A 12204-nucleotide genomic window follows, 5' to 3' on the forward strand; every position below is an offset into this window, starting at 1 on the left:
TGCCTGCGGCTGGCAAGGCTGCAGAAAAGAGGCCCTCCACAGAGGGGTGGGGAGTGTGCATCACGGCTTCATGCTTCTCCCACCCACCCCCAGGTCCCTAAGGTCAGCCTAAAACCCTGAAGAAAGAAGCCAGAGAGCTGCACCTTTCCCCACTTCCCCACACTGGCCTCCTGAGTGGTGTACTCGATGAAGTCATAGAAGGGGAACATTTCCTGGGTGCTTTCTGGGTGTTCCCTGGGTGCCAGATGCCTCACAATGATCCTGCAAGCCAAGGAGAGGCCACCAGAGTGCCCAGAAGGGACGTACTTGCTCAGGCTCACATCGCTAGGAGCGGTGGAGCAAAAACTCTTCTAATCTCGGTCTCCTGGATGCTCCTCGTTCCCTTTCTGAAGATGAAAGGCTCAAGGGAGCATCCATCCAGGCCATTAGGCAAGAGCATTGTGCCCTGATTATCACAGCATGGGGGGGGGTCAATAAATGGGTGTCGCTGGGGCCCACCAGAGTCACAGATTACCGCGGCAGGTGGGAGGCTGGTACTGTGTTCCTACTGCACTCGTGTGACATGGCACGTATATCAACCAAGCCCAAGCCCTGGTCCAGCCACTTGGCGGGGACTCTCTGTCAGTAGCAGCTATAGAGCCCTGAACACGCAGGTGGAGAGAGGAAAGCTCAGACTTTCTTTTTCTTTTTTTTTTTTTTTTGTATTATTTTTGTATTTTTCTGAAGCTGGAAAGGGGGAGAGATAGACACCCACATGCGCCCGACCAGGATCCACCCGGCACGCCCACCAGGGGGCTACGCTCTGCCCACCAGGGGGCGATGCTCTGCCCCTCCAGGGCGTCGCTCTTTTGCGACCAGAGCCACTCTAGCGCCTGGGGCAGAGGCCAAGGAGCCATCCCCAGCGCCCGGGCCATCTTTGCTCCAATGGAGCCTTGGCTGCGGGAGGGGAAGAGAGAGACAGAGAGGAAGGAGAGGGGGAGGGATGGAGAAGCAAATGGGCGCTTCTCCTGTGTGCCCTGGCCAGGAATTGAACCCGGGACTTCTGCACGCCAGGCCGACGCTCTACCACTGAGCCAACCAGCCAGGGCCCTGCTCGGACTTTCCTGAATGAAGACTAATCCTCTGTATTCCTTCCCTTAGACGCTGAGCAGAAGCCCAAAGGAGGCAGTGGAGCCTTCCAGGGGTACAGAGCCCCAACCCCACCTGGGAGCCAGGGCACTGATGGGAAGGGATCCTACATTGGGAGAGAGGGAAGAGAATGGGCAGGGCTCCCCGAGCCCTCCACCCCACTGGTGCTCAGCACCACGAAGGCAGCACGGACAGCCTGGCGCCCTGAGCGGGACTACCCTGTGCCGCATGGCTCTGCCTGGATGTCTGGGTGCCTGGGTAAGGCGGCCAGATGGCACTCCCTCCCTTCCTCCGGCGCCATCCCGCCACAGCCCTCCCCCACCCCCCAGCCCCACCACTTCTGTGCAACCACCACCCCAGGAACCTCCACTTCAGGCCTCTTCCGGCTCAGCCTGCACCCCAGCCCAGCCCCTGAGTCTCCATTCCAGTTCCCTTGCTGGAGGTCCTCGCTCACATCAACCTTCGAAAACAACCTCTACTGGACCCCAAGCACTTCCCATTCCATCAGCCCACCTTCCAGTGAACGTCTGCGCCATCAGCAGGCAGGTGGCCAGGGCAGTGCACTCCCAACCATTTTAAAAAACCCAAGAAACGTTGTTGGGGAGCCCCCTGAACTATTCTTTGTAGGAGCCTGCCCAGGGAACCCCAACTGAGGGCCCAGAAAGACTGGCAGCTTCTGCTTTGCCCCAAGGCAGCCAGAGCTACCCGAGAAGCAGACGGGAGCCTGTGTGCCCAGGCTGGGCTCCAGCGCAGCCAGGATAATAACTCCTAGCAGGTGCACTTCTTCCAGCCTTATCCCCACCTGCACTGGCACTTGGTCCTTAGGCAACCAACCTCCCACAATCCCACAGCTGGGGTCTCCCTACTACACCCCCACACACACTTTGTTTAATCTGAGGCCCCACTTCTGGGCTCAGATCCTGACTTTGGACAGGAGTCTGCGACAAGGATCAGAAACCAACCCAGAAATGGCATCCTAATAGCTAAGGGGGGAAATTATCTTTAAAGTATTTGAGTGACTTTTAATAAGTCACATGACCTCTCTGATGCTATTTCATCTGTTTATAAAATAAGGATACTAATACCCATTCCAGAGAGCTTTGAGCAAATCAGGCTTGATGGAGGACAGCCAGTTTGTGGAGTATTGAACAAAATGTTGACCTTTTTTTCCATGCCTTCTCCCTGGCCCTACACCACAACAAAGCCCCAAGGCCAGAACTGGCCCTGTTTCTCACTTACGAGCAGCTAACTTGCTCACTAAAGAGAACTAGCTACTTGTTAAAAAGCCAATCCTGGGTTCACATTCACAATCTTTTGCTACGATGACATCTGGATTCACGAGCCTGTCCCTCTCCCTATCTGAATCATGTACCACTCAAACATGACAGTGAGGCCTAGCTTCTTACCCTCGATTAATCCTTATACTCCATTTATCTGCAAAATGAGGAAAATCATGGATTAAACGCACATAGGAGCTCAATGCTTGCTGGCTGTACCCAGATCATAGGCAAGCCTTTCCCCCATCTAACAGCTGAAAACACTATAACTTAGACGCATGGATCACTTCCTACGTGCCTGGCCCAGTGCCGAGTGCTTTTCCATATGACATCTCAGTGAACCCTCACTTGGCAGGGGAGTACTATTATATCCTCACTTGACAAATGAGTAAGCCGGGGAAGGAAAAGGTTAAGTAGCTTATCCAAGGTCTCACAGCTAGTAATGGGACTCCAGGACTTAACTCTGCACTCCATGACAGCTCTCTCCAGTCTTCTATTTATATTATAGATTAGACCCCAGGCAGGGTTAGGGCAGGGACTGAAACTCTCAGCTCCTCCGGCCCTCTCAGCCCCATGCTGTTTGCACCATCCCACACTAATTCCCTACGGAAAACTTCAACCCCTGTAGTGGCTTTTAATTCCCTCTCTGCAGAGGGCCTCTCTCGTGCCTGAGTCTGCCCCTACTCCCCCAGCTCCTAAGGCCCTGTGGTCCTTGGGCAGGAGTTCCTCACCTGCACACCACCTGCCTCTGGGGCTGCCAGAAGGAAGTCTCCCTGATCTGGGAGTCATTTAAGGAAGAGTCTAAGGGTCTAAGAAACTGCTTCCAGGGGTGCCTATTTGAGCTGTGCACCCCAGAAGACTCATGGGGACCTGGAGCTTTCCACCCCACCCCCTGGTGTCTACTGACTGCCACCAGGCCCCGTTTGGCTCTGATCTGGACAGTGCTACCTAGAACTAGAAATGAGAGTCAACCTCGGAGCAGCACACCCCTCTCTCCTTTCCATCCTGCCTGTGCATTATAAGCTATTCTGAGCATCTGCTATGCACTAGTCCAGGGGTCCCCAAACTACGGCCCGCGGGCCGCATGCGGCCCCCTGAGGCCATTTATCCGGCCCCCGCCGCACTTCTGGAAGGGGCACCTCTTTCATTGGTGGTCAGTGAGAGGGGCATAGTTCCCATTGAAATACTGGTCAGTTTGTTGATTTAAATTTACTTGTTCTTTATTTTAAATATTGTATTGGTTCCCGTTTTGTTTTTTTACTTTAAAATAAGATATGTGCAGTGTGCATAGGGATTTGTTCATAGTTTTTTTTTATAGTCCGGCCCTCCAACGGTCTGAGGGACAGTGAACTGGCCCCCTGTGTAAAAAGTTTGGGGACCCCTGCACTAGTCTCTACCTCCCTCCAAAAGGCCCAAGTTCAGGTACAGGTGGGCTAAAGGGAGATCCAGACTTCAGACCCCTAGAAAGTCATGGTGGGGTGGATGTAACTTTCCTGTATCTTTCAGAAATAAAAACATTTCCTACATTCCTCCATCCACTTGGAAATCTGGGGCCATATTTAATGTACTGTATATCAGTTTCTCTTAGAAAGCTAATATTTTTTGTTTGTTTGTTTTAGAGAGAGAAGGGGGGGCAAGAAGCGGGAAACATCAACTCATAGTAGTTGCTTCTCAGATGTGCCCTGCAAACCAAGGTTTCAAACTGGCGGCCTCAGCCATTCCAGGTCAACGCTTTATCCTCTGTGACTCACAGGTCAGGCAGAACACTAGTAATACTTACAAAGCACTATACATCCCCGGTATTTAAAACAGTACAATAGGATGAGAAGATTTGATTATAAGGTGGTAGGTTATATAACCAATAAAAACTTATACATCCTTGAACTATTAAAGTCTTCAGAATGAGTTTATTAATGTCACCACTGGAGCCCAAATCCTGGCTCTGCCAGCTGCTAACATGTGACCTTTGGCAAATTCCTTAGTTTCTTCATCTGTAAAATATGGACAATATTTTCTACTTCAGAAGGGTGTTGTGAAGATTAAGTAGGCAAGAAGATGTAAAATATTTAGCCCACTGTTGGACATCTGTGAAGCACTCGATAGATGTCATTTATTACTAACATGACACCACTGCCATTGCCCAGTTCTCTCTAAAACTTGCCTCTAGATACTGATTTTATTGTTACTTTACAAATTAAAAATAAAATCTCATTAAGGTCACTTTCTGAGAGAGAGAGTGTGATGAGAAGCATCAACTCGTAGCTGCGTCACTTTATGTGAAGCCTTGACTGGAGGCTTCAGCTGAGCCAGTGACCCCTTGCTCAAGCCAGCAACCTTGGGCTTCAAGCCAGTGACCTTTGGGCTCAAGCCAGCAACCATGGAGTCATCTTGATGATGTCACGCTGCCTGTGCTCAACTGGCAACCTCAGGGTTTTGAACTTGGGACCTCAACGTCCCAGGCTGACACTCTATCTATTGTGCCAACACAGGGCAGGCAAGGTCGCCTATATTTGACCCTAACTGTCATTATGCTCAGTCACTATTATTAAAAAAAATTTTTTTTTTGCCTGACCAGGCGGTGGCGCAGTGGATAGAGCATTGGGCTGGGATGTGGAGGACCCAGGTTCGAGACCCTGAGGTGGCCAGCTTGAGCGCAGGCTCATCTGGTTTGAGCAAAGCTCACCAGCTTGGATCCAAGGTCACTGGCTTGAGCAAGGGGTTACTCGGTCTGCTGTAGCCCTACAGTCAAGGCACATATGAGAAAGCAATCAATGAACAACTAAGGTGTTGCAATGAAAAACTGATTGATGCTTCTCATCTCTCTCCATTCCTGCCTGTCTGTCCCTATCTATCTCTATCTCTCTGTCTGTGAGGGGGAAAAAAATCCAAAACAACAACAACAAAATATTTTGCCTCCTCTGACTTTGGATAATGTCCGAAAATCAAATGAACACTCCAGGGGCAGAGCCCTGTTATCACAGGAAATACGCAGAAGGCACAGTGCTCCAAGGAAGCCCCCGAGGGGAGTGCTAGCACAGCTGCAGCGACCAGCACAGGTGACCAAGGCAGACAGCAGCCACGTGAGCAGTGTTCAGATGTCTTCCTCAAAATAAAGTTAGTCACGTGCCTTCGGAGTGTGTGGTGTCTGGAGGGACATCCACCACGTACGGGAGGTCATCTCAGCGGGTCCTGCCTCCTGGACCCCGCAGCCAGTAGAATCCCATCACCGCACTGCTTCCTTCCTGTGGCCAGAGCACCCTGCAGAGCACCCTGCATTAAGAAGGGGCCTCACCCTAGTGCAGGCATCCCCAAACTACAGCCCACGGGCCACATGCGGTCCCCTGAGGCCATTATCCGGCCCCCGCCGCACTTCCAGAAGGGACACCTCTTTCATTGGTGGTCAGTGAGAGGAGTACTGTATGTGGCGGCCCTCCAACGGTTTGAGGGACAGTGAACTAGCCCCCTGTGTAAAAAGTTTGGGGACCGCTGCCCTAGTGCTTCCCCAGCCTCTGCCCAGGCACGTTCACTCTTAACCTTTCATCTTGTCAACCTCCATGCTCTACTCTAGAGGGCTAGGGGCCAAGAGGCTAGAAAGGCTCTTTGGGGAGATATGAAACTCATCTGTGTCGCCCTAACACTAGAAGATAAAAACTGACAGCTCTCTTGGGCAGACTCCAGAGGACCCAAAGAGGAACGCCAATGGTTTCAATGCAGAAGTGGGTCTAGACCAGCGCGTTTTCACTGGACATGTTCAGAAATCACCAGCAAGTGGGGAAGGAATCCTGGCAGTCCTGGCGGTTCACCCAGGGCACGGCAGAGGCTGCAGATGGTGGGGTGGGACACTGTATCTCCCCCAGGTGGAGGGAGAATCTCAGGATCTAGGAAAGGAGAGGGTGACCTAATAATTCTCTCCATGCAGCTCGCTTACCTGGCTGTGCTGACCTCTCCCAGGGGGCTTGCAACTCTCCCAACTGTGGCATTGCAAAGCAAGTACAGGCAGAACTGTGGAAAATACTGTATTTATGTACAAAGGAAGGACAGCCACAAGCCCCTCACAGAGGACACTCCACCAAGAAAAATCTTAACAGCAAATTCCTATCTCCCTCGGCACTGTCCGCGCAGATCCAGCGGGAAGGCTGGGCTTCCTACGCCGGAGCACCCACCATACCCGTCCCACTGCAGACTTCCCAGTGCGCCAGGAAAAGGACCTGCTGCCAGAACTGGTGTCCAGTGGGAGCCAAGGTGCCTCACCTCCAGACTCTGTGACGAGGGCTAGAGTGAGAGCGCTGCTGGGACTCTTCTCGGGGTGCTAAGGCCTACTGTGCAAAGTCGGCAGCAGGGTGGGGACCCAGCAGGGAAAACTGGAAGTTAGTCGTGGGTTCATGGGTGCACACATACATGCACGTAGCAGGACACAGGCTGTGCAGTCTCCTCGTGCTTGACTGCCTCCATCGGCCATCCTCTCCTCGATAGCTGCCTACTACTTTGCACCTACATCTTCTGAGACTATGGATCCAGATACCAAGTGTTTCTCCAAAGAGAACAGCTGTGCTTCGGACAAGGCAAAGGTAACAGCTGTCCCAGGGAGACAAGACAGATGACTAGAAGAGTGGTTTGCTCCAATCAGATATCCTTGATTTTTTTCTTTTTAAAAATAACAGGCTGGTGACAAGTATGATGTCTCAAGAGTGACATGGTTCCAATTCTGTTATTACCCTGAAAGAGGCCCCCTTGCTGACCTCCCCGATACCAAGTCCAGATCCCTTTGCTGACCTCCCCGATACCAAGTCCAGATCCCTTTGCTGACCTCCCTGATGCTGAGGTTTCAGCAGACGGAGGCCTTTCTTGCAGCTGTGACCCTGACTGCCACCTGCCTCCTTGACAGGGCCTCACTATCTCTCCCACACCAACACACTTCACATTCCAGGGTTCCTCTCAGACCTGGGCTGGGCCTCATTGGGAGGGTCTGAGCAGCTCAAAGTGTTGGGAGGGCCAACCGCCCAGCAGGATGTCCAAGAGCCCCAATTCTAGACATTGGATTTGGGGGATGAGTTGAGGGGGATTTCCTTGAGCTCCGTCCGCATGCACAGGTACTCCCCGATGACAGCCATGAGCGCAATGCACACGGCTTGGACCAGCCACCAGGTCAGCGCCGAGGGGAAACGGGAGCTGTAGAACCAGCAGCCCAGGAGGTGAAAGAAATGGACAGTGACAGTGAAATCCAGACACTGCTTCCCTCGCCGGATGAAGTACAGCAAGCCCAGGGCACTGTGGGGAGAGGACAGCAGCGAGTTGTCACTGGGTTGTCCTGGCCTTAAATTAGGTTATTGGGGGAGTGGGGACAATTAGGATGACAGCACAGAGATCAGAAGCAAACAAGATAAATGTGGAGCAAGGGTTACATATTAGATGCCTGGAGGAATCTGGCAGGTAACGCTGAGAGTGAGTCAGGCTGGGCAGAAGAAACACAAAAGTACGAGCCTGATGATAAATGGCAGCTGTCACTCAGGAGCATCCTAGGAAGGGGTGGGGCCTGTAGCACGCTGAAGCACACGTGTTCCGTGTAAGGTGGGGATAAGAGCTACCTGCAGCTGAGTAAATCATCCTGCTAGACGTCTGACCTAGAATCAGTCTTCCCATTTTTCAAGAGAAGTCAGAACTCTGGATTTTTAAAATATAAAATATCCTGCCTTTCAACTAAGTGGAAATACGTTTTAAACACCATGCATGTACTGACAACTGGGTAAGCCAACGGAACATATCTGAGAGCCACACTGGAGTCAGCCCGCCAGTTCCCAGCCTCTAGTGTAAGGTCAGGAGTAGTGATGTGCAAGGTATGATTCTAAGCACTTCCTTGAATTAGCCCATTCAATTCTTACAACTCTGAGATGGGTAATATTATTAACCTCATTTTACTGATGGGAAAACTGGGGCCGAGACAGATTAACTTGTCCACAGTCACTAGACTAGTGGTAAAGCTGAGGTTCAAAGCCACTTGAGTCCACCCCCAGAATCTGAGATCTTAATCACTATGCTAACCTGCCTCTCAAGAAACAGGCAGTGGTCGTGAGTGATATTAGATGTTACCCAGTGTACAGATGTGGAGCCCAAGGCCCAGAGAGGAGGGAAGTAACTTGGCCAATAGAGGACCAAGAACAGAACCCCATTCCCCGGATTCCCAATCTAATCCTTTCTTCACCTCATTCCAGAGCAGGGAAGTGATCTGAGACAAGCTTTCCCACGGGCAGCATGCAGAGTGACGTAGAGCCTTCCAGCTAAGCCCAAGCAGCGATGAAAGGGCCCTGGGATAAGCCAGCCCCGGAATGACCGTCTTCCCCACTTTAGTTCACCACTCCCCAGCAACAAACGCCAGCCTGTCGCATGCCCAAATGTAGGAAGTTAGCTCCAGTGCTAAGACCCCAAAAGCTGGACAGCAAAACTGGCGATACTCACCAGGTGAGGGCGTTGAGGATGAAGGACATCGTGGAGAGCCGGCCTGAAGGGGTGGAAAAGCCCAGGATCTGAGGGGGAATCACAAATGGAAACATGCTGGAGAAGCGACTTGGTCGAGCCCCAGGCTCCAGGACCTCAGCCAGCCTCCTAAGGAACGCTTCCCAGAGCACAGAGACAACGCTTCCCTAAGGAACCCTTCATCCGCAGCCTACTTCCAACAAGGTCCTTTCACAGACGTCTCATGCGAACCCTCACAGTAGCCAGGAAGGGGTTATTACCCTCATTTCACAAAGGAGGAATAAGAGCTCAGAGAAGTCAAGTAACTTGTCCAAAGTGATATGATAAGTAAACAGCAAAAGCAAGATCTAGAACAGGGTTCAGCAAACTATGGCCTCAGGGGCCAGGTACCTATTTTTATTAATAAAGTTTTATTGAAACACAGCCGCCTGACCTGTGGTTGCACGGTAGATAGAACGCCAACCTGGAATGCTGAGGTTGCTGGTTCAAAACCCTGGGTTAGCCCGGTCAAGGCACATACACAAACAACCAATAAACAGCTACAATGAAGCAACTACTTCTTGTCCCTTTATCCTCCTCTCTCTGTAAAAGTAATAAATAAAATCTTAAAAAGAAACAAACAAACAGCCACACTTACTCAGTTTTGTCTAAGGTTGCTTTTGTGCTACAATGGCAGAGTTAAGCAGTTGTGACTTAAAATCTTTACTACCTCATCCTTTAAGAAAATGCTTGCCTTCCCCTAGTCTAGAATTTAGGTTGTGTGTATGAGCTGACTCTTTAACAAAGCCTAGGACTCCCACATGCACTTCCGAGGAGGACAGAAGCTCCTAAGAGGGAACTACTGGGCACCTGTGGCTGAGCAACCTCCACCACTCTTGACATACTACTGCTGAATACCAAGCATCTGCACAACACTTTCAGCTTACAAAGACCTTTGATACCCACAATCTTATATTATTCTCACAGCAATCTCACAAAGCCATTATTTTTGTTGTTGTTATTCTTACCTCTTTTTGGATAAAACTTACACAAGGGCTACACAGAGAATAAGCAACAGAAGTAAGGATTCCATCCCAGATCTCACAGCTCCAAGAGCAGTGCTCATTACCATTCATGACATCTGCCTCTAAGATGCAAATACCTGGTAGGCCCCCATCACACTTTATAAAGTACTTTCATATTCCTAGACCCCGCTGGGTCTCATAACACTTTGCTGAGGTTATTCTGTCCCATGTCCAGAAGAGGAAACAGTCTCAGAAAGGTGAAATAACTTGCCCAAAGTCCCAGGGCTAGTATGTTTGGGCCTAGATAGAATACCTAGCCTTTTTGAATCAAAAGTATAGGCTCTCTGTACTGCAGTCCACGACCTCTCTGCTACTGGTTTCACGATTTTGCAAACAGAAAAACGGAGGTTCAGGAACAGGATGATACTTGTCCCAGGTCACACAGCCAGTAGGTGGGACTTAAATGGAGGCCTGACTTCAAAGTCCAGGCAGTTTCCATTACAGCTCCTTGAATACTCTTTTATTCATCCCCCTCCCCAATTTGGCACCTGAGAACCTTGGGGCTCAGAGAAGTGAAGTCACTTTGCCAAGTGTCAGAAAGGACCTGTATCAGGTTGCCTACAACGTTGGCTTGTTGTCATAACATCCAGCCAGTTTCCTTAGTACTAAAATCAGCCTCTCTGTTAACAGTCATTCCGTTTTACAGCTGGTGCAGCTGAGGCTCGGCCAGGTGAGATCCCTCCCCCAGGACCGCAAAGCTAGAAAGTGGCCCGGTCAGGCGCAGAGCCCAGTAGTGTGGGACCACAAAGCTCACCCGGTGAGTCCGAGACCCCGCCCGCGCCGGCTGGAGGGCCCTACCTCCGCGTTGAACATCTGGTCCAGGGAGGGGCTGCTGCGCACCAGCCCGTCCACCAGCGCCAGCCACAGGCCCAGGGAGCCGTAATAGACGTTCTGCATGAGAACGATCTGCGACAGGATCAGCAACGGGTCCCACACGTAGCTGCGGAACTGGCCCGCCATGCCGGCCCGCAGGGCCCGGCCTCCGCTCGGGGTCTGAGTCAGTGCCGCCGCGCCATGGGCTCCCGGACGCCCCGGCACCTGCGAGGACACACGCGGAGCCTCAGCCAGCCGGCCGGCACCATGGCAACGCCACCCAGCTGGGGAGGAGGAACTGGGACCAGGGGGCGAGCCCATTCCAGGAGTGGGCGGAAGGCGGGGCGGGCCGACCCATTCCCAGAGTGGGGGAAAATCCTGCCCGTGCGGCTGCTCGGGCCCCACCCGTACTTAGGCTCCTGGGGAGTTCACTCACCAGTAACCGACTCGAGGATCGAAGCGTCCGAGCGCAGCCCAGCCTCACCCGCCGACCCTCGAAAGAGTCTTGACAGACAGGACCATGGAGGAGAGCCCCTACCGGCCTAGAGAGGCAAAGCTCCGGCGACCCGGACAGCTGTAGCGCCTGCGTAGGGGGAAAGCGTTTCCGGGGATGGCGGTGGAGGGGCGGGGCTGAGATTGCGCAGGCGTAGTGGATGCAACTTTGAGCCTCCTAAATGAGGGTACGGGCCGCAGTATCGCGAGGTGTGCACATGCGCAAAATGAAGAATGAAGGCGATCGGAAGTGAGGCACGAGAACCGTAGAGCTTGCGTGCCCTCTAGAGGGGAGTTTGAAGACAAAAAAGCAAGTAGGGGAGAAGGAAGAGAGGGTAGCCAAGGGCGAGGGAAAGATAGGTATAAACAGGAGATAAACGTTGACTCTCTTTAGCAAAGATTTCACAAATAATTAAGGATCGGAGAAGGAAAGCAACATACTGTCTCAAAGACATAAGAAGCCTGACCTGTGGTGGCGCAGTGGATAAAGCGTCGACCTGGAAATGCTGAGGTCGCCGGTTCAAAACCCTGGGCTTGCCTGGTCAAGGCACATATGGGAGTTGATGCTTCCAGCTCCCCCCCCCCCCTTCTCTCTCTCTGTCTCTCCCTCTCCTCTCTAAAATGAATAAAAAAAAAAAAAAAAGACATAAGAGATGGTACCAGTAGGATTAGAATTCAGGTGTTGCCAACACCACAGCATTGATTTTGTACCTACTGGGTGCCAGGAAGGTTTGTACTCATATTGAAGAGAGGCCCTGCCCTCAGACAAAACCTAATTAGAGGGCAGAGTAGCGGGTGTTTTTTCATATATCCATGTATATGTATAATGGGGGGGGGGGGGGGAGGTTAGAAGTCCTGAGGAATCTGGGAACAGATCCTGACTGTTTGTCACCATGACTGTTTTCTCTCAGCCTTCCCTTCTGAGTCCAAACAGTGTGGACAGTCAGTAAATATTTGCT

At 51.7% G+C, this 12204-nt stretch overlaps 2 protein-coding genes across 3 annotated transcripts in view; both read right to left on the bottom strand.

The window, feature by feature from the left end:
- DBNDD2 (dysbindin domain containing 2) overlaps nt 1-11260 on the bottom strand; it is a 28804-nt gene extending 17544 nt beyond the window's left edge. The window contains exons 1-2 of one of the 2 annotated variants that reach the window (XM_066387678.1): nt 11190-11260; nt 8859-8926 (exon numbers count right to left, since the gene is read on the bottom strand). The gene's annotated coding sequence lies outside the window, so the exon portion shown is untranslated. Of the gene's footprint in view, nt 1-8858; nt 8927-10738; nt 10790-11189 lie in introns of those variants that run through there. The other variant, XM_066387683.1, reaches the window with a different exon arrangement.
- SYS1 (SYS1 golgi trafficking protein) lies at nt 4285-11319 on the bottom strand. Its single transcript, XM_066387684.1, has 5 exons — nt 11190-11319; nt 10739-10978; nt 8859-8926; nt 6334-7673; nt 4285-4396 (listed from the first exon to the last, which is right to left on the bottom strand). Exons 2-4 carry the CDS (start codon nt 10898-10900, stop codon nt 7433-7435), a joined length of 471 nt encoding a protein of 156 aa, XP_066243781.1. The 5' UTR covers nt 10901-10978; nt 11190-11319; the 3' UTR covers nt 4285-4396; nt 6334-7432.
- Between the last annotated feature and the right edge of the window lie 885 nt (nt 11320-12204).

This window comes from Saccopteryx leptura, chromosome 5 (assembly GCF_036850995.1).
Source record: "Saccopteryx leptura isolate mSacLep1 chromosome 5, mSacLep1_pri_phased_curated, whole genome shotgun sequence".
NCBI classification, from domain to species: Eukaryota; Metazoa; Chordata; class Mammalia; order Chiroptera; family Emballonuridae; genus Saccopteryx; species Saccopteryx leptura.

Bases quoted from the DNA above. Each gene is read 5' to 3' on its own strand.
- SYS1 (XM_066387684.1), bottom strand. From the start codon at position 10,900: ATGGCGGGCCAGTTCCGCAGCTACGTGTGGGACCCGTTGCTGATCCTG. The intron at 8,927-10,738 runs GTAGGGCCCTCC...ATTCCCCCTCAG, and splicing joins ACCAGATGTTCAACGCGGAG to ATCCTGGGCTTTTCCACCCC. The intron at 7,674-8,858 runs GTGAGTATCGCC...CTCTCCCCACAG, and splicing joins ATCCTCAACGCCCTCACCTG to TGCCCTGGGCTTGCTGTACT.